This window comes from Columba livia, chromosome 2 (assembly GCF_036013475.1).
Source record: "Columba livia isolate bColLiv1 breed racing homer chromosome 2, bColLiv1.pat.W.v2, whole genome shotgun sequence".
Taxonomy (NCBI): Eukaryota; Metazoa; Chordata; class Aves; order Columbiformes; family Columbidae; genus Columba; species Columba livia.
In genome coordinates, this window is record NC_088603.1 from 600,349 (window position 1) to 624,591 (window position 24,243).

Below are 24,243 nucleotides of genomic sequence, written 5' to 3' on the forward strand. Positions count from 1 at the left end.
TGCACGGGAACCGGACCTGGGGCAGCTCTTTAATGGGGGGGGCTGCAGCGGGCGGGAGTCGCATGTACAGCGCGGCGGGGGGGGCGCGGGCGCAAGCAGCACATGCAGGTACGGGGAGCAGGGTCGGGGGGCCCCGCCGCCCCCAGCCCCCGCCGCCCCCTCGGGGGTCCCAGCGGGGGCGCTCAGGGCCCGGGGCCAGCCCCGCAGCCCGGGGGTCCCCCGGTCCCGGGGGCAGGGCGGGGGGGCCCGGCCCCCCGGCCTGTCCCTCAGCAGGCGAACTCGGGGCCGGCGCCTACAGCCGGGTGACGAGGTAGCACGTTCGGGGCGAAGCCGAGACCGTCCGGGCAGCGCAGGGGGGGCCGGGCGCCCTGGGGACGGGGGGCGGTTGGGGGCGGCCGGGGGCTGCAGCCGCCCTCCCCGCCCCCCGGCCACGCTGGGGGGCTCTGCCCCTGCCCCCCGGGCTGCCCCCCGCTCTGCCCCCCAGCTGCGGGGGCAGCACGCAAGGCTGTCCCTGTCCCCCCTCCCCGAACGGCCCCGCGGTGTCCCTGGGGGGGCCCTGGGCGGGGGGCGCGGTATGGGGGGTGATGCATGAGGATGGGAGCGGAGCCGGGGGGCGCGGCGGGGATGATGCCGAGAGAAGCCGGGGATGCAGCGGGGGGGGCCGGGGCGCTGCCCCCCGCAGGCCGGGGTGTCTACCTGGGCCCCGGCGGGAGCGGCCCCGCGGGGCTGCCCGGGGCCGCCGGGTGCTCCTGCAGGACGGACGGACGGACGGACAGAGCAGCGGGTGAGCGGCGGGTCCGAGCGGGAGATGGTGCCGGTCCGGCAGAGGGGGCCGAGCAGCAGATGGGTGGGATGAGGTGCGGGGTCCCCCCGTGCCGGCCGTGCCGGGGGAGGGGACGGGGCGGCCGGTGGCGGCCGGGGCGGGGGCGGTTACCAGGGTGCTGCCGGCGCTCCTGGGGCTCCGCTTCTTCTCCTTGTAGAAGCTGAGGAGTTTGTCCCGGAACACCTGGGGGGGCCGGGTCAGACCGGGGCCGGGTCAGACCGGGGCCGGGGGGCCGGGGGCGGGGGCGGCGGGCGCTCACCTCGTACAGGTAGTCGAAGATCTCCAGGATGGTGAGGAGGCTGGCGCCGATGAACAGCCCCATCTGCCCCCCGATGTCACCTGGGCGGGGGGGCGGCGTTAGAGGGGCGGCGTTAGAGGGGCTGCCCCCAAGACCCCCCGCTCCCCCCCGCACTCACCCAGCAGCCCCGCCACCTCGTACGCCTTCTTCTGCTCGATCATCTCGTAGTTCAGCGCCTCGAAGAAGATGTCCAGGACCAGCACGTTGTCCCTGGGGAGGGGACAGATGGACACAGCCTCAGGTGGCATCTCCAGCTAGGGGAGGCTGTGCCATACCCTGGGGACGGCTGGGACAGGGCGAGGGGGCTGTGCTGGGCTGGCACAAGGATGTACCGTGCCGTGCTGTGCCATGTTGTGCCATACCGTGCCTTGTTGTGCCGTACTATGCCATGCCATGCAATGCCATGCTATATTGTGCCATACTGTGCTGGGCCATGCTGTGCCATGCTGTGCCGTGCTGTGCCGTGCTGTACCGTGCTGTGCTGTGCGGTTTTCCCTGCACCGGGGCAGGTCTGCACAGGGCAGTCAGTGCTGTGCCAGTTCAGGTGTGCTGGGGGGTGCTGTGTGGCTGTGCCATGTCACACCAGCACACGTGCCATGTCACACCATCACACATGCCATGTCACACCGGCACACATGCCATGTCACACCATCACATGTGCCATGTCACACTATCAAACGTGCCATGTCACACCATCACACGTGCCATGTCACACCATCACACGTGCCACGTCACACCGGCACACCGCCGTGCACTGGCAGCGCCGCGGGCGTGCGGCGGCACTCACGCGATGTACTGCTCTGTCTTGTTGAACTTCTTGGCCAGGTAGCGCGCGGAGGCCTTGCTGGGGATCTTCACCATGGAGAGCTCTTTGCCGTAGCGCACCATGGCGCAGGGCGTGCGGCACGCGCAGTACTCGCTGTCCTTCTTCACCAGGAAGTCTAGGGGGGCACGGGTGGGATGGGGACCATGGGGACCGAGTGGTTGTGACCCCCGCCCGCACTGGGGACCGGGCTGCCCCGAGGACGGGGCCCAGGCCCTGGCCAAAGCTGGGGCAGGGTGATGGCAGCAGTTGGCAGGTACCGACGGCACAGGCTGAGTGTGCCGCAGGAACTGCCGGCAGCGCGCGAGGAGGGAGCCCAGACCTGCTTGTCTGGGGTCTGAGCAGGCAGGGACAGCAGTGACCGCCCCGCCATGGTGAGGGCATGGGGACACCACTCCACGGGCACAGGGGTGGAGTCAGGGGGACGAAGGGGTCCCAGGGGAAAATCTGGGGGCATCTGGGGATGGTGGTTCCTGAGGTGAGACCCTGGGCTGGGCTGGGGATGCCAGAGGAGGGGGCGATAGCAGGGGAGATGGTGGGGGGGACGGTGGAGGCGGTGGCAGGGGCGATATCGGGGGGGCTGCCCCTGGTACGTACCCAGCGCAGGATCGGCGCACTCCTTGTACTGCTCCGGGGTGCAGACGTTGGCGTTGCCTGCGGGGGAGGTGGCAATGGCAGGAGGGTCCCCCTCTGCCCCGTCCCTGCGGTGGCCATCCCCTGTCCCCTGTCCCCGTCCCCTGTCCCTTGTCTCCCGTCCCCGTCCCCGTCCCGGCTCACCCGGCATGTGCACCATGCGGCAGTTGCAGTTCTCGGCCAGGTAGCGGGTCTCGCAGTCCAGGCGGCAGGCGGTGATGCTGTAGTTGGTGAAGAAGTCGGACTCGATGGGGGTGGCCTTGCAGTCCCCCCAGGGCGGGGGCAGGTACACCAGCTGCCGTGCTGGCTTAAGGAAAACACCGGCCCCGGGGTCCCCTGCGGCTCGCGCCACCTGCCCCGCACACACCGCCTGCCCCCCCACACCGCCTGCCCCCCCAACACCGCCTGCCCCGCACACACCGCCTGCCCCCCCACACCGCCTGCCCCGCACACACCGCCTGCCCCGCACACCGCCTGCCCCGCACACACCGCCTGCCCCGCACACCGCCTGCCCAGCACACACCGCCTGCCCCCCCACACCGCCTGCCCCCCCACACCGCCTGCCCCGCACACACCGCCTGCCCCCCCACACCGCGGCGCCCTCGGGCAGAGCTCGCCCCGTGGGGCTGGGGGTCACAGCACCCGGCAGAACCCCGCTCCCAGCCCGGCCCCTCCTCGCCGGGCACCAGGCCGGGTGTCGGGGCTGCTGTCACCCCCGCCGGTGGGACGGGGCACCTCGGGGCGGCTGCGGGCTGTGGTGCGGGGAGCTGCGGAGGGAGCGGGGGGACAAGGGCCACGCTGCCGCTGCCACCCGCTGCCACCGCCCGCGCCGCGACCGCCGGCGCACATGGCGACGCCCACTCGAGACACCTAAATTTAGGTGGCCGGCTGCGCCGGCTGGTGCCGCCCCGGCCCACGGGCTGTTCGGCGGGGGCCGGGGGCGCTGCCGCAGCCGGTGCCCGCGGCGGGACCGAGCGGCCCCGGTGCGGTGCTGCCCACGCCGCGCGCGGTGCTCCCGGTGGCGGCGGCGGAGCTGCTGCACGGGTGGTGCGGGACCGGCCCGGCCCGGCACAGGGTGTCCCCGGGGGGGCTGCGGCTGCGGCGGGGCTGCCCGAGCCCGGGGGCTGTGTCGCCGCCGCGGGGGTGCGGCCGGATACCCGCTGCTGCTGGCACGACACGAAGGTCTGGAAGCCGGGGGCGACGCCAAAGCCCAGCTGGTCGATGAAGGGGGGCTCGTCCTGGCTGTGGATTTGCACCTTCACCCCCGCCTCGTACGAGGTCTCGTCTGCAAGGCAGGGAGGGGGTCGGGGCGGGGCTGCAGCCGTGCGGGGCGCTGGGGGGGCGGCGCTCACCCGTGTCCCCCCAGACGGGCAGGTACTCCTCTTGCTGCACGTTGAGCATCAGCTCCAGGCCGTTCCCCGCGCCGCCCTGCAGCGTGGTCAGCACCTCCCGGCCCGGCCCCCCCGGGTTGAACGTGTAGCACTTGCCCAGGCGGGTGAAGATCTGCGGGGACAGGCCGGGACCCTCAGCGCCCGCCACGGGGGGACACGGGGGACGGCGACGTTCGGGCGCTGGGGGCCGGGAGCTGGGCCCCCCCGACCTGCACCCACCGAGCAGGGATGGGGGCTAGCGCCCAGGGACCCCACAGGACCCAGTGCAGGATCCCAGTGCCCCAGTTCAGGATCCCAGCAACCCCCAGCACAGGATTCCAGCAACCCCCAGTGCAAGATCCGAACATCCCACAGGACCCAGTGCAGGATCCCAGTGCCCCAGTGCAGGATCCCAGCAACCCCCAGTGCAAGATCCGAGCATCCCACAGGACCCAGTGCAGGATTCCAGTGCCCCCAGCACAGGATCCCAGCAATCCCCAGTACAGGATCCAAGCATCCCACAGGACCCAGTGCAGGATTCCAGTGCCCCCAGCACAGGACTGCATCATCCCTGGTGCAGGATCTTTGTGCCTGCGGTGCCAGATCCCAGTGCTGCACGGTGCCCCAGTGCCAGATCCCAGTGACCCACACTGTCCCAGTGCCAGGTCCCAGTGCCCCACACCATCCCAGTGCCAGATCCCAGTGCCCCACCAGTCTGTGCCCAGGGCGGAGGCTGGTGCACCCATCCCTTCCCCTTCGAGGCCAGCGTGGGGCTGCGGATGGGGCCGTGGGGCAGCTGCTGCTGTCCCCGCCCCAGCGTGGTGTCCTCGGCTCTGTGGGACCCCCGTCCCACGTCCTGCCCCACATCCTGCTGGCCGGGGCCCCAGAGGTCACTGCAGCAGAGGGACAGTCGGTCCCCAGCCCCGGCCAGGTGGGATGTGCAACCTTGTCCCCAGGGAGGTGCCATGGCCCCCCCACCCAGGGCTGACCCCCCTCTTCCCACAGCCCCCCAGCACACAGAAAGACCCACCAGCCTCTTCACAGTGAACCTGCAGCGACAGCCTCACGTCCCACCATGACCTCCACCCTCATCACACTGCCCCATGGCCACGTGGGTGTGGGGTGGGCAAGGGGAGCCTTCCTGGGGCTTCACCAAGTGCATGGGGCTGGGGACAGCGGGGTGGGCAGGCACTGTGCCCCCAACCCGTCATCGTCCCCCTGCTGACTGCCCCACGGCCTGTGCACCCCATCACCCCACGGCCTGTGCAACCCCCATCGCCCCACAGCCTGTGCATCCCCCATCACCCCACAGCCTGCACCAATCACCCCACAGCCTGTGCATCCCCCATCACCCCACAGCCTGCATCAATCACCCCACAGCCTGCGCAACCCCCATCACCCCACAGTCTGCAGCCCATAACCCCAAAACCTGCCCAGCCCGGGGGGGTGCTGCCCAAGCCATGCCCAGGGCAGAGCCAGTCGGGGCTGGGGATGCTGTGGTCCTGCCCGGTGCAGACCCGGCCGTGGCTGTGACCGTGGCCGTGACTGTGGCCGTGACCGTGGCCATGGCGCTGGCACTCACGGCGGTGCAGTTCTTGGGGCCGCGGTCCCGGCCGCGGCAGCGCAGCAGCAGCTCGCGGATGCGGTGCCCGGTGCGCTGGCAGGAGGTGCCCAGGCCGCAGCTCTTGCTGGGGAAGAAGCTGGTGAGGTCAGGGGCTGCCCCAGCGCCCACAGTACCGCGGCAGGTCCTCAGTGACCACGGCCAGCAGCTGCTGGCCCAGCCAGAGCAGGTCACCGGGGTGAGCTGGGAGCGCCGGGCGCAGTTGCAGTTGCAGGCGGGGAAGGCGAGGACGCGGCTCTTGCCTCATCCAGCGCGGTGATGCGGGGTGCGCGGTGCAGAGCTGGCCCCATGGCCCGTCTGCAGCAGGAGGGCGCCCGGCAAGGCCGGGGAGGCTCCAGCCTGGAGCAGGTGGTGCCGTGTGGGCGCCCCGGGTGCGAAGACGCAGCCCAGCCCGTGTGGGGCGCGGGAGCAGGCAAAGGTCGCCAGCCCGGTCACCCTGTGTCCCTGTGCCTGGCCCTGGTGGCCATGGTGGCCCGTCCTGCCCGGCGCTGCTGCGGCTCTGCAGGGGGATTGGGTTTCAGCACAGCGCCGGGGGGACGTGGGGACACAGTGTGGAGAGCACAAACCGTGACGGGGAGCAGGGCTTGGCTGAGCCGCAGTGGCAGAGGCCATTGCCCCCACTGGGACCCCAGAGCCCCCAGGGACCAGCGCCCGCAGCAGAGACCCTGCCCAGCCCCTTCCTGAGTGACCCTGAGCTGAACAACCCTGCGCCACCCCCAGAGCCCCCCAGCCCCTTCCCCACCCGGTATGTGGCACCTTCCACAACCCAGCCCAGAGCAGCTCCACGGCCCCCCTGCCCCTGGGCAACCCCCTGTGTCCCAGGGCCCCTCACCCCACAGCAGGGCTGCCCTGGGGCGCAGGAGAAGGGGCGGCAGCAGCTGCACCCATGACCCCCAGTCCTGTCACTGACCCATGGCCCAGGGGTTCACAAGCACCCCCTGGGGTGAGGCCCCCTCCTGCTGTGGGCTGTGTCCAGTGGGGGGGTACCCTGCATCCCACCCCACGTGGGGGGGTGCTGCTGTGGCAACAGGCTGCTCCCAAAGAGGGGACCCGTCACCATGGCAACACGCTGCCCAAGGAGGAAGGGGAGCGGCTGCCATGGCAACGGCTGCCCGGCGCAGGGATGCGCTGGGGCTGGCAGCTGGGGGGACTGGGACGGGGACAGGGACACAGCCCCGGCCCTGCCGGCCCTCCTGGTCCCCACCGCAGGTGACCCACCATTGGCCCCCCATGGCCCTGCACCCCAGGGACCTGCTGTCCCCACAGCAGCACCCTCCTGTCCCTGTGCCCTGGGGACCGCTGTCCCCAGGTACCTCCCGCCCCTGCACTCCCGGTCGGGGGCAGCCCGGGGGCACAGAGCCAGCCCAGACAGCCCTTGCTTTGGACACTTGCCACATGCCCAGGAGCGCGGGGCCGGGGCTCCGTGCACAGCCGGCCCCGCCATGCCCGCCACGGGCGGCAGCCCCGCAGCCCCGCATGTGGATGGGATGCGGTGCCGGAGCTGCCGCTCAGCCTGAGCCCCAGGGCAGAGGCTTGGAATCTGTGCCTAAGCCCGGTGTTAGCGCGGTATTTTTAGCCGGCAGAGTCGTGGCGGGTGCAGGCCGAGCGTGTGCCGGGGGCGGCCGCGGCGGAGCAGGCAGAAGTTTCTCGCTGCCTGTTAGAGCCGAGGCGGCAGCGGGGCCGGTTGTACGGCACACGTGGGCACATGAACCGGGGGGCAGTGCAGCACGTGTGCACCGAGACTGCGGGCACAGGAGTGGAGACAGGCACCGGCACAGCCCTGCACGCCGCTGGCACGCTGCTGGCACACCGGGACACGCCGGCTCTCAGGCGTCCGTGAGCCAGCACTGTGCAGCGTGTCCTGCCGTGAGACCCGTGACCCTCCCGCCACACATCCCAGCCCGTGGCAAACGGCGCAGGGGTCGCGGAGCTGCCAAACCAACGCTTTCCCGCCGAGCTCCTGAAGAAAATTAATTTCATGTGCTAAGAGTGTTAAGCTGGTGGTAATTGCTGCTGTGATAGCGCGGCCGAGCCCACGGCGACGGCGCGGGGGACTGAGCAGAGCTGTGCACCACGAGGACAGCCTGCCTGGCGCTGCCGAGCGCGTGGCTCCCCTGGCACTGCCACAGCAGAAAGGACGTGCCCATCCCCCCCATGCCACTGTTCCTGCCCATCCTGCCCATCCCCCCCATGCCACTGTCCCTGTCTGTACCATCACCCCTGCCTGTCCCCCCCATGCCACTCTCCCTGCCCATCCTGCCCATGCCATCACCCCTGCCTGTCCCCCCCGTGCTACTGTTCCTGCCCGTGCCATCACCCCTGCCTGTCCCCCCCATGCCACTCTCCCTGCCCATCCTGCCCATGCCATCACCCCTGCCTGTCCCCCCCATGCTACTGTCCCTGCCCGTGCCATCACCCCTGCCTGTCCCCCCCCGTGCTACTGTCCCTGCCCGTGCCATCACCCCTGCCTGTCCCCCCCCGTGCTACTGTCCCTGCCCGTGCCATCACCCCTGCCTGTCCCCCCCGTGCTACTGTCCCTGCCCATCCTGCCCATGCCATCACCCCTGCCTGTCCCCCCCATGCCACTCTCCCTGCCCATCCTGCCCCTGCCATCACCCCTGCCCCTCCCCCCCGTGCCACTGTCCCTGCCCGTCCTGCCCGTGCCATCACCTCTGCCTGTCCCTCCCGCAGGCGCTGCCACGGGCGGGTCCCGCAGGATGCGGCACAGGCTGCCCACAGCCATGGTGTGCCTGGGGACCCGAGCGCTGGGTCGGGGTCCCTGTGCCCCATGGGCAGTGACGTGTCCTCCCGCCGCAGCCCTGCTCCCCCCGCCCTGTCCCGGCAGCTGCCCGCGCCCCGCGTGGCACGGGGCTGACCCCGCAGCCGGGGGCTGCAGCTGGTCCGGTGCACCCCGCTGGCACATCGCTGGGGCTTGGCGGGTGCGGGGGGAGCACGGCGGCGATTCCCGGGGTCGAGAGCAGAGCGGGTGCAGCAGTGGGGGGTGTTGGGGGCAGTGCAGGGGGCAGCACTGGGACGGGGTGCCCATGGGCTGCGGGGACAGCTGTGGCACAGGGACCCCCATGCTGGGCAGGTGTGCAGGGGAGCCGCGGGCACGGTGCGGGAGCCTGGGTGCAAACACAGCCGGGGGGCGGCTGCTGGTGCCTGGCAGCATCTGGGGCTGGTGCAGGGGGAGCGGGGCCACGGGCCGTACCCCCGAGCACCCCATGGCACCAGCACCCGCGCACGCTGGCAGAGCCGCCGGCCCGGCCCAGCACGGCTCCTGCTCGGCGCCATTCCCAGCCGCCTGGCACCCCTGCGGCGAGTGCGGGGAGGGGGTCCTGGGCTGGCAGCTGCCAGCGCAGCCCGGGGCGCAGGGGCTGACGCGCTGTGACGATTGCGGGCCGGGAGAGAGGGCTCAGCCGGCGCTGCCACGGCAGCCCCAGCACGCTGACGCCTGACCCTGGAGGGTCACCCGCGTCCGTTCGCGGCCCAGGGGACACGCACCGCCCCGTCCCCGCGGAGCCCTCTCCTCGAGGCGGGTGGCACGCCGCAAGGCCAGCACTCACCACGGTGAAGTTGCGGGCGGTGCAGTTGGTGCCGCGGAAGGAGCACTGCAGCAGCATGTCGGCCAGGTCGTGGCCCGTGCGGTTGTAGAACTCGGCCATGCTGAAGGGCTTTGCCTTGAAGTTCTTGAAGTTGGCCTTGTCGCGCAGGGCGGCCAGGACGTGCGGCTCGGCCAGCTGCGGGTTGCTGATCTCGTAGCGGTCGTTGAGCAGCGCCAGCAGCTCGCCCACGTGGTACATGTCGTTGCGGGTGATCTTGGAGAAGCGGAACTCATTGAGGTTGCAGATGGTGATGGCCGGGAAGGTGAGGTTGTGGACGGCCACCTCGTCCAGCTTGGTGACGTGGGGGTAGGTGAGGAAGTAGGCGACGCGCTCGGCGCAGACCAGCAGCAGCAGCCCCAGCGAGCCCAGGAAGAAGCCGCCCCACAGCACGCGGCGCAGCGACACGGCCCCGTAGGCGAAGACGTGGCTGATGCCGTGCAGCGAGGAGCTGTGGGCGAAGGCCCGCAGGCTGGACAGCCCCTCGCCCTCCCCGCTGCCCTCCGAGCCCGTCCCCATCCTGCCGCCGGGACCCCCGCTCCCCTCAGCCCCCCTCTGCCCCCAAGTGTTCCTGGCCCATTGCTGCACTGGGCTCAGGCTGCTGCAGACAGGCAGGGCAGGCAGGGGAGGCAAGGGGAGACGGGGCAAGCAGGGGAGATGATGGGGGCAAGCAGGGGAGATGATGGGGGCAAGCAGGGGAGATGATGGGGGCAAGCAGGGGACGTGGGGCGGCAGACCGGGGAAGGCAGGAGCAAGCTGGGGAGGCAGGGGAAGGCAGGCAGGGGAAGGCAGGCAGGGGAAGGCAGGCAGGGGAAGGCAGGCAGGGGCGGGGAGGGCAGACAGGGGAGGGCAGGGCAGGACCGGCCGCTCCGCCCTCCGCGCCGCCGGTGCCGCGGAGCCGCCGCTCCCCGCAGCCCCGGCCCCGCTCCCGCCGCCGCGGCGCAGCCGCTGCCGCTCTGCGGCCGCCCCCGCCCCTCCCGCGGCCCCTCCCGCGGCTCCACCCGCCGCCGCCCCCACGCAGCCGGGGCTGCGGGACCCCAGGGCTGCGCTGGGCCCCCGCACCCGCGGCTGCAGAGCCGGGCCAGCCCGACACCCCGCCCGGGGCAGCGGCGGCGCCGGGGTTGGGGTTCGGGGGCAGAGAGCCCCGGGGGGTTCAGCAGGCCCACAGACCCTCAGCTCAAGGAGTGACGGTCCTGTATGCCCGAGGGTGACACCGGGGTCCCCCCACCCCGGGGACAACGCAGGGGTCCCGCATCCTGGGGTCACGCAGCAGTTCCCCCACCCCAGGAGGTGATGCAGGGGTTGGTCCTCCCCTCCAGGGGTAACACAGGGTCTCCTCATCCCAGGGACTGTCTTGGCCCCCCCCGCAGCACACAGCAGAACCCCCACAGCCACCTTCCAGCCCTGTTTATTGGGGAGCAGCAGCAGGGCACCCCTGGGTCTGCCCCCCGCTCAGGACTGCTCCTTGGTCTGCCGGCGGATGAGCTCAGCGTAGAGACCCCCCCGCCGCACCAGCTCCTCATGCGTCCCTGCCTGTGGGGACAGCAGAGACAGTGTCACCCCTGTCACTGCCCACCCCCTGCCCGCCCCGCCTGTGCCCCCGGTGCCGCTCACCTCGGCCACCCGGCCCTGCGCCAGCACCACGATGAGGTCAGCCCCGCGGATGGTGCTGAGGCGGTGGGCGATGAGCAGCACGGTGCGGCCCGCGGCCGCGCGGTCCAGCGCCTCCTGCACCACCTTCTCCGACTGGGCATCCAGCGCACTGGTGGCCTCGTCCAGGATGAGGATGGCGGGGTCCTTCAGCAGGGCCCGGGCGATGGCGATGCGCTGCTTCTGGCCCCCCGAGAGCGCCGTGCCACGCTCGCCTGACCGGGACCATGGCGGCGATGCTGGGGGTGCCCCAGCACGGGGAGACCCCCGGACAGAGACAGACCCCCCCACACTGCCCCCCACACCGGAGCTAGGGACCCCCTGGGAACACCGGAGCCAGGAACCCCCTGGGAACACCGGAGCCACAGAACCCCCAGTAATGCCAGAGCCAGGGAACCCCCCGAGAACGCCAGAGCCAGGAAATGCCCCAGGAATGCCACTGCCCAACCATGTGGTTCCTGGGGGGAGTCTGGCACAGCCGCTGCTCCCTCCGGCACAGCCTCGTGCCGGTGGTGATCGGCAGCCGGTGTCCGCACTCGGGCTGTCTTGGCTGGGGTCTTACACCCATCTCCCTGGCCCGCGGGGGGCTGGGCTGGTTCAGGGGTGCCTGCCCACCTTGCCGTGCCGCTGCCGCAGCACACAGCCCGGCACCTACCCACGACGGTGTCGTAGCCCTCGGGGAAGCTGCGGATGAAGCCATCGGCGTTGGCAAGCTGGGCCGCAGCGTACACCTCGGCGTCAGAGGCTCCCGGCTTCCCGAAGCGGATGTTCTCCATGATGGTTGTGCCGAAGAGCACTGGCTCCTGCGGCAGCGTCCGGCCCCTCAGCAGCGAGCCTGGACGGGGCCACCTCCCTGCCCTGCCCTGGGGCCCGCGAGGCTCCCTGTCCAGTGCCTGGAGGTGCACCCCACAGCTGCCCCACAGCGGCCCTGCACCCACGGCAGCCCCCACCTGGCTGATGAAGCCGATGACCTGCCCTCGCAGCCACGAGGGGTCCAGGGAGGAGATGTCGCGGCCGTCCAGGGTGATGGTGCCCTGCGTGGGCTCATAGAACCGCTCCAGCAGCGCCGCCACCGTCGACTTCCCTGCCGGGGGGAGCCCTCAGCCCCATGGCACCACCAGACCCCCACACCACGCCCCCAGCATCATGGGGAGCTGCTGGGCGGGCAGGAGGCACAGAGGCCGGTTCCCAGTCCCTGGCACCCCCTGGGCTCACTGGGCAGCGGGCTGGGGGGCAGGAGGATGCACTCAGGTACCGGTGGGGGCAGAGCTGTGTCCCCAGGGCAGCTGGGCTGGCTGCTGCCACCCCCGGCCAGGACACACCGCTCAGGGTGTCCCTGCCCTGGGGCACAGGGAGGGCTGGGGGTCCCGAGGGGCCAGTACCTCCTCCGGATGGTCCCACGATGGCCACAGTCTTGCAGGGGGGCAGCGTGAGGCTGAAGTCCCGCAGGACCAGGTAGCCGGGGCGGGTGGGGTAGCTGCGGGGAGAGCTGGGGGCTGTGGGGTACTGTGCCACCCCCCAGCCCACAGGGGAGCTTGGGGGGCCAGGCGGGGGGCGGGTGGGGGGCCGGGGCGGCTCACCTGAAGGAGACGCGGTGGAAGCAGATGTGGCCGAGCAGGGAGTGGCTGGGGATGGTGCCCCCGCCCCGCAGTGCCACGCTGGGCTCCAGCGTCAGCAGCTCGAACACACGGGCACCGGCGCTCAGACCCCGCACCACCTGCGCGGACAGTGGCGGGAGCACCCCCAGGCTCTCCAAACCCTGCGCCCCAGCCCTGGGGGGCAGCAGGAGCCCCCGGCCCACCTACCTGCCCCAGCAGGATGGAGATGTTGGCCAAGGACCTGCCGGTGCAGAAGGGGAGAGGCTGAGCTCAGGCTGCGGCACGCCGCGGTGCCGGGGGCGTGGGGTGCCGGGGGGCACCGTGCCAGGCCCCGCGCTGACCTTTGCACCGTCTGCGAGGCCACCAGGAAGGACATGAGGTCACCTGGCGAGAGCTCGTCCCCAGCCATCAGGGAGCCGCCCACGAAGATGGTCCCCAGGACGATGCCTGTGGGTGCGGGGTGGAGATGGGACCAGGGCACCCCGCTATTGTGGGGTCCTGCCCCACAGCACCCACAGGTCCCGCCCCATGGCACCACTCACCGTTGAGCGCCAGGTTGGAGAGCCCCTGGAAGGCGGCAATGCCGAGTCCCAGCCGCTCGCTCAGCCAGCCGGCGCGGTCCACCTCGGCACAGAACAGCCTGCGGCAGCACGGGCTGGCACCCCGGCCCCCGCCGCCCCGCCAGGCAAGAGCCCCCACGCCCCTCACCCTGCCTGCCGGTCCTCCATGGCGAAGGCACGCACCGTCCGCACATTGCCCAGCACCTCATCGGCCACCACGGTGGCCTTAGCCACCTGTGGGGAGAGGGACAGAGAGGGGGCTGGAGCGGGACACCCCGTGCTGGCCCGGGGGGTGGCGGGGCCCGGGGGGGTGAGTGGGCTTACCTGCTCCTGCGCCCGGCGGGAGAGGCTGCGCAGCGCGGCGCCAATGAGAGCCCCCGCGGCCACCAGCGCCGGCAGCGCCACGACCAGCAGCCCCGTCAGCTTGGGCGACAGCAGGTAGAGCGAGACGAAGCAGCCAGCGGTCTGGGTGCTGCTGCGCAGGCCCTGGGGGGGGCAGCGGTGGGTGCTGGGCGCTGCGGGGGCCGGGGGGTCCCGGTGCCGCTGGCCGCGGGGCTCACCTGGGAGATGGCCAGCTTGAAGGAGGACTTGAACTCCTGGATGTCAGCCGTCAGCCGGTTCACCAGCTGCCCCGTCCGGTTGGCGTCGAAGAACGCCACGTCCTGCCTGCCGGGGAGCGGTGCTGGGCTGGGGACCCCTGCGCCCGTCCCCCACCCCGTCCCCGTGGCCCCCGGGATATTTTACCGGAGCAGGTTGGTGAAGAGCGCCTTGCGCATGCTGCCCGCCACCTGCTCCCCGACGCGCGCCAGCAGCGCGATGTACCCGAACGTCAGCAGCCCCTGCGAGGGGACAGGTCAGGAGGGTGGAGGGGAGAGTCCCCGGGACCACACCCAGCGCAGGGTGCCGGCACCCACCTGCAGGCAGTAGACGGTGAGCAGGTGCAGCGCTGGGCGCCGGACCTCCTGCAAGTATCCAGTGACGGGGCCGCGGGCGCATCGGGCCACCACGTTCACCAGCTGGCCCAGCAGCACCGGGATACGGACGTTGAGCAGGGCTGCGCCCAGTGCCAGCTGCGGGGACAGCGGGCGTCAGCGCGGTGGCACAGGGACGGCGGGGACCAGGGTGACGGCGGCCACGCTCCCAGCCCCGCTCACCACCACGGCTGCCGAGAGCGCCAGGAGCTGGGGCCGCAGGAAGGTCCAGAACGCCGGCCAGTCGAAGGCGGGCTCCGGCCGGGGCTGCGCGGTCTCGGGGACAGCGGGGACGGGGACAGCGGGGACAGCGGCCTCCTGGCAACGTGCGGCTGTGCCCAGCAAGCCAAGTGCCACACAGCCCGCGGCCGGGCCGGCCAGGAGCAGGCAGTACCGGGCTGGTGGTGCAGGGCCGGGCGGCCGGAGAGGGGCACTGGTGAGCCCCAGGCGTCCCCCCCCATACCTGAAACTGGGGAGAGGGGTGAGTACAGGGCGCCCAAGCCGGGGCCAGCGCCGGGACGCTGGCACACCCACCAAGGTCTGTTCCGCGCAGGCACGGCCAGCCTGCCCGTGCCACCCGGGGCTGTCCCGGGGCAGGGACACCCCTGTTCCCCTGTGGCGTTCCCGGTGTCCCTGTTCCCGGGCTGTTCCCGGGCTGAGCGCCAGCACCCAGAACCCTCCGCTCTCCCCCGGCACCCCAAGCCCCGTACCAGCGGCTGGGACCCCACGGCTCCCGCTCCCACCCCAGCCCCGCTGCCCGCGCTGTCCCCGCACCCCTGCACCCCCCGGGAGCCCCGGCGCCCCCGCACCCTCCACCGCGCCCCCACCCCCGGGGTTTCCAAGTTCCGGGCTCCCCACACCGCACCCCCAGCCCCCCAGGAGCTGGGGAGTTCCCACCCCCCACAAGGGACCCAGGACCGCGGGTCCCCCGTCCCTCCGGGGGAACGAAGAGTCGGGGCTCCCACACTCCAGGGGCGCAGGAGTTGGGGTTCCCCCGCCCGCGCCGTCCGCGGTACCTGCGCCCCGTGCCGAGGGGCGGCCGCAGCGCCGAGGGCACCGAGCGGAGCCCGGCCGGGGGCTGAGCGCCCGCAGCAGCAGCGGCAGCAGCATGGCGGCACCGGACACCGGGAACGGGGCGGGCCGGGGGGCGGGCACCGGGGAACGGGGCGGGCTGGGGGGAGGGCATCGTGGAACGGGGCGGGTCGGGGGGAGGGCATCGTGGAACGGGGCGGGGCGGGGGGCGGGCACCGGGGAACGGGGCGGGCTGGGGGGAGGGCACCGGGGAACGGGGCGGGGCGGGGGGCGGGCTGGGGGCGGCCCCGGGAGGGCAGGGGGCGGGCGGGGGCGGCCCCAGCGGCGGCGGGCGGAGCTCCAGCACCGCGGCCCGGGCCCTGCGCCGGTCCCGACCCGCCCCGGCCCGAGCCGGGACCCCGAAGGGCCCGCAGCCCGACTCCCCCACCCCGGGTCCCGCACCTCCGTCCGTCCCCGGAGCCTCCTCCGGTACCCCAGGGCCCTCGCTGCTCCCCGGGCCCCGCTCCGGGAACTCGGGCCCTGCACCGGATTCAGTCCCCCGGGCGCGCACCGGGAGCCGCACCGGGAGCCGCACCGGCCCCGCTCCCCGTGGCCCCGCCCGGCCCAGTGCCGGTGCCGCTGCGGCCATGCCCGGCGGCGGGACAAGGGGCCGGGGCCGGGGCGGGGTGCGGGGCCAGGTGACAGCCCGGCACCGGGAACACCGGCCCCTGGGACCGACCCAGAGGTGAGCCGGGATGGGGACAGCGGGCAGGGGACAGCGGGGTCAGCAGGGGATGGGGACACGGGAGCGGCCACCCCAGCGCGGCCCCGAGCGGCTGCGATGTCCCGGGCCCCGGTGCAGGGTCACCGGCTCCTTCTCGGGGTCCCCTGGCCCTGCTGCTGTGGGGACGCTGCGCTCAGGACCATTCCTGCGGCTGGCCTGGGGCAGATGTGTTCCCGTGGCTGTCCCCACGGGGTGTGGGTGGGCCCACGGGGTCCAGGTGGCTCCGTGGGGCCACTGAGGTGCCGGTGTCTGTCTGTGTGGGGCTGTCCCCATGGTAGTGTCCCCACGGGATGGCTGCGCCCCGCACAAGTGTCCCCACAGGGTGGCTGTGTCTGTGGGGTGTGTGTCACCGCAATGCTATTGGAGTGTGTGTCAACCACAGCGTGTGTGTCACTGTGGGGCCAACATGCTGACTTGTGTCCCCGTGTGGGCACCTGTGTTTCCCTGGGGTTGTCGGTGTCCCCATGGGGGTGCCTGCGTCCCCACTGACGTATTTGTGCCCCTGCAGGGCCACAGGGGTCCCTGTGTGGCCATATGTGTCTCCATGGGGACACCGGGGCACATGTGTCCTCGCAGGGGTCACTGGGCCCCTTGCCAAGGCACGTGTCCCTTTGGGGACAGTGTGTCCCATGGGTGTCCGTGTCCCCTGGGGCTGTGCTGTGACGCTCAGGGGACCAGCATGTCAGGGGGTTGTGGGGCTGCCCTGCCCCGGCACAGGGATCCCCTCGCTGGCCCTCGGCCCCCCCGGCTGTTTACACCACCCGGGCTATTTTCGGGCTCCCCGGGCGCCCCGTGGGTATTTTTGGCCGCCCGGTGCGGGGCAGGTGGGGGAGGGCTGTGCCGGCCGCCCCAGTGGGCAATGGCCGGGACACCCGATCCCGGGGGACACGGTGGCTCTGTCCCCAACGGGGAGTTGCACAAGGCCGGGGGTCAGCGTGGGGACAGCGTGTGCGGCGGTGCCCGGCTCTCTGCCGGCCGCGGCCACGTCCCTCCTGCTGAATCACCGCCCCGGGGCTCCCGGTGCCCGCGGCCCCGGTGCCGTGAGTCAGGCCCCGGCAGTGCCGCGGCGGGGTGGGGCCGCACGGCATCACCTGCGGACACTGGCCCGGCCAGCAGTGGCACTGACCACAGTTGGGGACACTGGTGACGTGCGGGGCTGTGGGAGCACCGGCCGGCGGTGGTAAAGGGGGGGCAGTGGACGCTGGACGGGGGGGTCCCATCCTGCCCCAGGGGCTGGGGTCCTGTCCTGCCTGGGGTGCTGGGGGTCCTGTCCTGCTGCGAGGGGAGGGGGGTCCCATCCTGCCCTGGGTGTCCAGGGTTCCCATCCTGCTCCAGGGCTGTGGGGCTCTTGTGCTTCTCTGAGGGGCTGAAGGTCCCATCCTGCCCCAAGGGTCCTGGGGTCGCCCCCTCACCAGGGGCTGGGAGTGCTCTGGGGAGAGCAATCTGTGGGAAGGGGATCTGTAGGGATGTGGGTCCATGGGGAGGGGACTCCGTGGGGGTGGGGGTCCTTGGAGATGGGGGTCTGTGGGGAGGGGGCTCCACGGGGATGTGGGTCTGTGGGATGGGGGTTCGCGGTGATGGGGGTCCGTGAGGATGGGGTCTGTGGGATGGGGGTCCATGGGATGGGGGTCTGTGGGTGGGGGTCCATGGGGGTGGGGGTCTGTGAGGATGGGGTCTGTGGGATAGGGGTCCATGGGGATGGGGGTCTGTGGGATGGGATCCATGGGGATGGGGGTCTGTGGGATGGGGGTCTATGGGATGGGGGTCCGTGAGGATGGGGGTCTGTGGGATGGGGGTCCATGGTGATGGGCTCTGCTCCACGCAGGTTGTGGGGCAGCCCAGCGCGGCCCGAGGGGCAGCTGCGGGTGGAGGGGTGTGTGTGGGGCAGGCTGGGGTCTCTCCGGGGCCCCTGTCCCTGTGCGGGGGCACAGCCGGTGCTGTGGGTGACCGGCCGGCGGGCAGGGCTGGGCCGTGCGGCTGCGGTGCGGGAGGCCAGCTCAGGCCGCCCCAATTTGGGGCACGCGGGCGGTGCGGTGTGACCTCGCCGGCATTTCCGGCTGCTGCCGCGGGGCAGCCAGCTCACCCGCTCGCCCGCTCGCCCGCTCACCCTGCCCGCCCTCCCCGCGCCCCATGGGGCTGCCGGGGGCTCTGTCCCCCCAGGCCCCCGCTGCCGGGGGCCGTGGCGGGTGCCGACGGGTGTCCCTGGCAGGCGTCCCGGCGGGCCATGGCGGCGCAGGGCGAGTACCAGCGGCTGGAGGATGGCGAGGAGGAGTCCCCCCCCGGCGAGGAGGAGCTGCTGCTGCACGTCACCGAGGGGCTGCAAGGTGCCGGGGGGCAGCACCCCGGGGGGCCGGGCTGCGGGGCAGGCGCTGCCCTGGGGGGCACCAGCGGGGTCTGGGGGCTGTGGCCCCTGTGGAGCAGGGAGGGAGGGCAGCCGGGGGTGCCGCGGATGGGCGCGGGGGGCCCGGCCGGGCCGTGCCACAGCCCTGGCTCAGCCCCCGCTGTTTTTCTTTGCCCGGCAGACTCCTGGCACCACATCAAGAACCTGGATAATTTCTTCACCAAGATATCCTTGCGGGGCCCCTGCCTGGCGGGCGCGCAGCGCTGCACGCGGCGCACTGCGGGGGGCGGGGGGACCGGCACTGCGGGTGCACGATCCTTAACACCCCCCAACATCTACCACTTCCACCAGAAGAACGGCTTTGCCTGCATGATGCTGTCCGACGTCTTCGAGCTGGTGTGAGTACCAGTGGGACCCCCGTCCCCCGCCGTGCCGCGGGGCGAGGGGCCGCACTGAGCCCCCCGCCCCCAGGCAGTTCCTGTTCGTCGTCACCTTCACCACGTTCCTGCTGTGCTGCGTGGACTACGACGTCCTCTTCGCCAACCGGCCGCTCAACCACAGCCAGGCCGGCGCGGCGGCCGCCGACCGCGGCAAGGTGACGCTGCCCGACGCCGTCCTGCCCGCCGCACAGTGCGCCCAGAGGTGAGGGGGCCGGCAGCCCCGGCGCGGCCCTGCGGGGTCCCAGCGCTGCCTGACACGTGTCCCCCCGCCAGGATCCGCGCCAGCGGCTGGATCATCTTCCTGCTGGTGATGGCGGCCGCGTTCTGGCTGTACCGGCTGGTGAAGGTGCTGTGCAGCCTGCTGGGCTTCTGGGAGATCCGCTCCTTCTACATCCGAGCCCTCGACATCCCCGCGGTGAGGGGCTGGGGGTGGCGGTGCCGGGCTGTGCCGTGCCGAGCCGTGCCGGCGCTGATCGGCGCGTTGCCGGCGCAGGAGGAGCTGTGCAACTACAGCTGGCAGGAGGTGCAGGCGCGGCTGATCGCGCTGCAGCGCCGGCAGCAGATGTGCGTGCACAAGCGGGAGCTGACGGAGCTGGACATCTACCACCGCATCCTGCGCTTCAAGAACTACACGGTGGCCATGGTCAACAAGTCGCTGCTGCCCGTGCGCTTCCACCTGCCGCTGCTGGGCCCCGTCGTCTTCCTCACCCAGGGCCTCAAGTACAACCTGGAGCTGCTGCTGTTCTGGGGCCCCGGCTCCCTGTTCCAGAACAAGTGGAGCCTGCGGCCGCAGTGCAAGCGCGCGGGGCGCGCGGCGGGAGCTGGCGCGGCGCCTGGCACGCACTATGGTGCTGCTGGGGGTGGCCAACCTGCTGCTGTGCCCCTGCGTGCTGGTCTGGCAGCTGCTCTACGCCTTCTTCAGCTACGCCGAGGTGATCAAGCGGGAGCCGGGCAGCCTGGGCGCCCGCCGCTGGTCCCTCTACGGCCGCCACTACCTGCGCCACTTCAACGAGCTCAACCACGAGCTGCAGGCGCGGCTGAGCCGCGGCTACAAGCCAGCCACCAAGTACATGAACTCCTTCACCAGCCCGCTGCTCACCGTGCTGGCCAAGAACGTCGGCTTCTTCGCCGGCTCCATCCTGGCCGTGCTCATCGTGCTGACCGTCTACGATGAGGACGTGCTGACAGTGCAGCACATCCTCACGGCCATCACGCTGCTGGGGCTCCTGGTCACGCTGGCCAGGTAGGTGCATGTGCCGGGCCGTGCCGGGCTGTGCTGGGCTGTGCCGGTCCATGCTGGGCTGTGCCGGGCTGTGCCATGCCAGGCTGTGCCGTGCCGGGCTGTGCCAGGCTGTGTCGGGCTGTGCCAGGGGAGGCGGGCGCGGGGGGTGGGCGGGCAGGAGGTGGGACACGTGCCCCCCGCCCGCAGGTCGTTCATCCCCGACGAGCACACGGTGTGGTGCCCGGAGCAGCTGCTGCAGCGCGTCCTGGCCCACGTGCACTACATGCCCGACCACTGGCCCGGCAACGCCAGCCGCGCCGAGACGCGCAGCGAGATGGCCCAGCTCTTCCAGTACAAGGCGGTGAGCGCGGGCAGCGGTGGGCGGCGGGACCCCCGCGGGACACCCCTGAGACCCCCGTCACCCACAGGTCTTCATCCTGGAGGAGCTGCTGAGCCCCATCCTCACCCCCCTCATCCTCATCTTCGCGCTCCCTGCCCGCGCCCTGGACATCGTCGACTTCTTCCGCAACTTCACCGTGGAGGTGGTGGGGGTGGGCGACATCTGCTCCTTCGCCCAGCTTGACGTCCGCAACCACGGCAACCCCCAGGTGGGGGGTCCCGAGGGAAGGGGGGTCCCGGAGTGGGGGTCCCAGGGCAGGAGGGGACCCCAGGATGGGGGTCTGGTGGTGGGAGGGTCCCAGGCACGGCTCCACTCACCCCCTGCGCTGCAGTGGCTGTTGGCCAAGCAGATGCGGGCGTCTGGGAGTGGGGGGTCCCAGGATGGGGGTCCCGGGATGGGGGATGTCCTGGGATGGGGTCCTGGGGTGAGGGGGGTCCTAGGGGCTGCCCCACTCCCCCACTGCCACACAGTGGCTGTCGGCCAAGCAGACAGGGGATGTCCAGGGGTTGGGTCCTGGGGTGGGGGTTGCAGGGTGGGAGGGGGTACCAGGGTGGGGCAGGGGGGTGTCCTGGAGTGAGGTCCCAGGATGAGGGAGTCCCAGAGTATGGGGATCCCAGGGTGGGGGGTTCCTGGCTTGGGGGTTCCCAGGCGTGGCCCTGGTGACCCCTGCCCTGCAGATGGGGAATGTCTGGGGGTGGGGGGGTCCCAGAGGTGGGGGGGTCCCAGAGCAGGGGGTCCTGGTTTGGTGGTTCCCAAGCACAGCCCCCTAACCCTCACCCTGCAGATGGGGGATGTCTGGGGGTCGGGGGTCCCAGAGTAGGGGGGTCCCAGGGTGTGGGGTTCCTGGGTTGGTGGCTCCCAGGCCTGGCCCGCTGACCCCTGCCCTGCAGATGGGGGATGTCTGGGGGTGGGGGGTCCTAGGGTGGGGGGTTCCCGGCTCGGTGGCTCCCCGGCCCGCTGACCCCCGCCCCGCAGTGGCTGTCGGCCGGGCAGACCGAGGCGTCGCTGTACCAGCAAGCGGAGAACGGGAAGACGGAGCTGTCGCTGATGCGGTTCGCGCTGGCGCACCCGCGCTGGCAGCCGCCGCGGCCCAGCGAGCTGTTCCTGAGCCGCCTGCAGCAGCGCGTGCAGCGCGACGCGGCCGCCGCGGGGCCCGTGCCCGCCGTGCTGCCCGACGGGCCGCTGGGCGCCTCGCTGCTCTCCGACGACTCGGCGGTGAGCGGGGCCGTGGCTCTGGGTGCGGGGCTGGCGGGGCCACGGGATTGGGATGTGGGGCTGGGTCTGGCCGGGGTGATGGGGCTTGGGGTGTGGGGGTGGGTCTGGCCGGGGCGATGGGGTTTGGGGTGCAGGGCTGGGTCTGGCCAGGGGGCGATGGGGTTTGGGGTGCAGGGCTGGGTGTGGCGGGGGACGGTGGGTTTGGGTTGCAGGGCTGGGTCTGGCCGGAGGTTGTGGGGTCTGGGATGCAGGGGCGGGTCTGGGGGGGACAGTGGGTTTGGGGTGCAGGGTGGGTCTGGCTGGAGTGATGGGGTTTGGGGTGCGGGGGCGGGTCTGGCAGTGGACGGGGGGTTTGGAGTGCGGGGGTGGGTCTGGCTGGAGTGATGGGGTTTGGGGTGCGGGGGCAGGTCTGGCCAGGGGGTGATGGGGTTTGTGGTGCAGAGGGTTCCAACCAGCAGTTGGTTTGCAGTGCAGGGGTGGGTCTGGCCAGGGGGCAATGGGGTTTGGGGTGCAGGGTGGGTGTGGCTGGAAGTTAAGGGGTTTGGGGTGCAGGGTGGGTCTGGCTGGGGATGGTGGGTTTGGGGTGCGGGGGCGGGTCTGGCAGGGGTGATGGGGTTTGGGGTGTGGGGACGGGTCTGGCGGGGGACAGGGGGTTTGGGGTGCGGGGGCGGGTCTGGCGGGGGACAGGGGGTTTGGGGTGCGGGGGCGGGTGTGGTGGGGACGGTGGGTTTGGGGTGCGGGGGCGGGTCTGGCGGGGGACGGGGGGTTTGGGGTGCGGGGCCGGGTCTGGCGGGGGACGGGGGGTTTGGGGTGTGGGGTTCCGCCGGCGCCTGACGCTGCCCCCGCAGCCCGACGCGCTCCTGGCCAGCGTCCTGGCGCGGCCCGTGCTGTCGGCCAGCGGGCTGGTGGGCCGGGACCGGCGCGTGGCCCAGCCCTGCAGCACCGCCAGCGCCGCCGCCAGCGTCCTGGCGTCCCTGGCGTCCCCCCTGCCCGGCCGCAGCCGCGGGCCCCCCGGCGACAGCCCCAGCGAGCGCCCGCGTCCCGAGGAGAGGTCCCGAAATGGGGGCTGGTGGGGGCGGTGGGGAGGGGGTGTTGTGGCAGGGGGTGTCATGGTGGGGAGGGGGCCATGCTGGGGAGGGGTCTGGAGGGAGGGGCTGTCGTGTCCTCATCCTCACGGGGATGTTGCGTCAGGGAGGGAGTGTCAAGGTGGGGGTGTTGTGGCGGTGGGGTGTCATGGCTGCGGCGTTGTCGTGGAGGGGTGTATCATGTTGTGGGAGGGTGTTGTGTGGAGGGGGTGTCGTGGTGGGGGTGTTGTGGCGGGGAGGTCATGGTGGGGAGGGGGTCGTGTTGGGGAGGGGGTTTCAAGGGCGTGGCTGTCGTGTCGTGATGGGGATGTTGTGGCAGGGAGGGGGTTTTGTGGCGGGGGCCTGTTGTGCCGTGGTGGGGGTGTCATGGCAGGGAGGGGGGGAGCGGGTGTCACGGCGGGCGTGCCGTGGTGGGGGCGCCGTGCAGCCCCCGTGCCGCCGGCGCTCACCGGCGCTGTCCGCAGCGTGTCCCTGAGTGAGTCGCGGCTGCGCAGCCTGAGCCGCTCGGCGCTGCTGGGTGAGGTGGCGTCGGCGGAGATGAGCCTGCACGCCATCTACCTGCACGAGGTGCGTGGCCCCCGTGCCGGGACCCCCTCCCACACTCCGGGGGAGCCAGTGGGGCAGGGCAGGGGCTCTGAGCACCTCTGGGGGGGCTCTGAGCACCTCTGGGGCTCTGAGCACCCTCGCGCCCCCCAGCTCCACCAGCAGCAGCAGCAGAGCCCGGGACCCCAGGCCGTGGGGACGTGGGGGGCCGCAGGGACATCCAAGCCGCCATCTGAGACCACAGGTGAGCCCCGCACCGGGGGGCCTGGGGGACCGGTGATGCACGCTGGACCCCGTCCCCATGGGGCTGAGCCTGGGTCGGGGCAGCTGGGGGTCCTGAGGGCCGGGACCCCGGGGGGGCGGCTCTGACCCCCCTGTGCCGCAGGCTCGGCTGCCAGGGCCTCGCAGGCTCAGCACCGGGAGATGCCGCTGGGCGGCTGGGCTGAGGAAGAGGAGGAAGATGAGGAGGAGGAGGAGGAGGAGGAAGCACAGACGACAACGTAGCTGGCCTGGCCATGAGGGTGAGGGCACAGTCTGGCCGGGCAGCCCCGGCACAGGGGGTCGGTGAGCACCGGGGCTGGGGCCCTGTGGTGTCTGGGCCATGTCCCCACTGCTGGGTTCCCGGTGCTGGGTTCCCCAGCGCTGGTGTCCCTGGTGCCGGGTCCCTCCTGATGGACCTGTTACCTCTGCAGGTCCTGGATGTGCCGAGAGCTGCCGGTGCTGCCGGACACGGTGCCAGCAGAGCTGCTGGAGCGCTGGCCAGGACCGGGCGCGGGGCCCTGGCCGCTGCCCCGCCGTGCTGCCCGGGGCCGGGGGGGTCCAGCTGGCGCTGCCCGGGCATGTGGCCTTACCCGTGTCCCCGCCGCGGTGGGGACAGCCGGCCCACCAGGTGCTATGTGTATGGGGAGGGTGCCCCAGCCCAGGCTGGTGCCATCGCTGCCCCCGTGGTGCCGTGTCCCGGGCACCGGCTGCACCGCGCTGCTGCGGGAAATAAAGGTTTACAGAGAGGCTGTGCCAGCGGTGACGGTGCCCGGGCCGGGGGACGCTGTGGGGATGGGGGTCCGTGCAGGGTGATGCTGTGGGGGCGAGGCCGGGGCTATGGACGGATGGTGGTGCCAGCGGTGCCGCTCGCCTGCAGCTGTGGGGAACGTGGCCGTGTCCCCCCATCTCACCCACCCGTCATTTCCCGCTGCCCCATGTCTGCCCCACGCGTGGCCAAAGCGGGGCCAGTGACCCCCCCAGAGCCCCCCATG

General features: G+C 72.4%; 3 protein-coding genes across 4 annotated transcripts; 1 reads left to right on the forward strand and 2 right to left on the reverse strand.

The window, feature by feature from the left end:
- Positions 1–15: 15 nt before the first annotated feature.
- Positions 16–10,140, reverse strand: ASIC3 (acid sensing ion channel subunit 3). 2 transcript variants are annotated; one of them, XM_065054964.1, is made up of 11 exons: positions 9,135–10,139; positions 3,930–4,080; positions 3,735–3,862; positions 2,722–2,872; positions 2,542–2,598; positions 1,909–2,062; positions 1,240–1,331; positions 1,083–1,162; positions 935–1,006; positions 697–749; positions 16–368 (listed from the first exon to the last, which is right to left on the reverse strand). In XM_065054964.1, the coding sequence occupies exons 1-11, from the start codon at positions 9,687–9,689 to the stop codon at positions 293–295; spliced, it is 1,569 nt and encodes a 522-aa protein (XP_064911036.1). In that variant the 5' UTR covers positions 9,690–10,139; the 3' UTR covers positions 16–292. The 2 variants fall into 2 exon arrangements, with proteins under 2 accessions (XP_064911036.1, XP_064911037.1); XM_065054965.1 differs by lacking the exon at positions 697–749 and having other exon boundaries at positions 9,135–10,140.
- Positions 10,141–10,562: 422 nt separating this feature from the next.
- On the reverse strand, positions 10,563–15,609 carry ABCB8 (ATP binding cassette subfamily B member 8). The gene is made up of 16 exons (XM_065055219.1): positions 14,966–15,609; positions 14,133–14,418; positions 13,893–14,048; positions 13,723–13,817; positions 13,539–13,644; positions 13,303–13,464; positions 13,127–13,212; positions 12,961–13,058; positions 12,760–12,865; positions 12,626–12,659; positions 12,401–12,537; positions 12,203–12,297; positions 11,771–11,904; positions 11,476–11,623; positions 10,785–11,035; positions 10,563–10,703 (listed from the first exon to the last, which is right to left on the reverse strand). Exons 1-16 carry the CDS (start codon positions 15,607–15,609, stop codon positions 10,623–10,625), a joined length of 2,619 nt encoding a protein of 872 aa, XP_064911291.1. The 3' UTR covers positions 10,563–10,622.
- Positions 15,290–23,998, forward strand: ATG9B (autophagy related 9B). The gene is given in 16 exon segments (XM_065054966.1): positions 15,290–15,705; positions 17,954–18,068; positions 18,267–18,310; positions 18,419–18,483; positions 18,557–18,727; positions 18,799–18,940; positions 19,019–19,336; positions 19,338–19,768; positions 19,955–20,108; positions 20,176–20,355; positions 21,123–21,362; positions 22,211–22,413; positions 22,912–23,014; positions 23,144–23,234; positions 23,376–23,511; positions 23,683–23,998. Coding segments are annotated over 14 exon segments (2,361 nt in total). The 5' UTR covers positions 15,290–15,705; positions 17,954–17,968; the 3' UTR covers positions 23,495–23,511; positions 23,683–23,998.
- Positions 23,999–24,243: the final 245 nt, after the last annotated feature.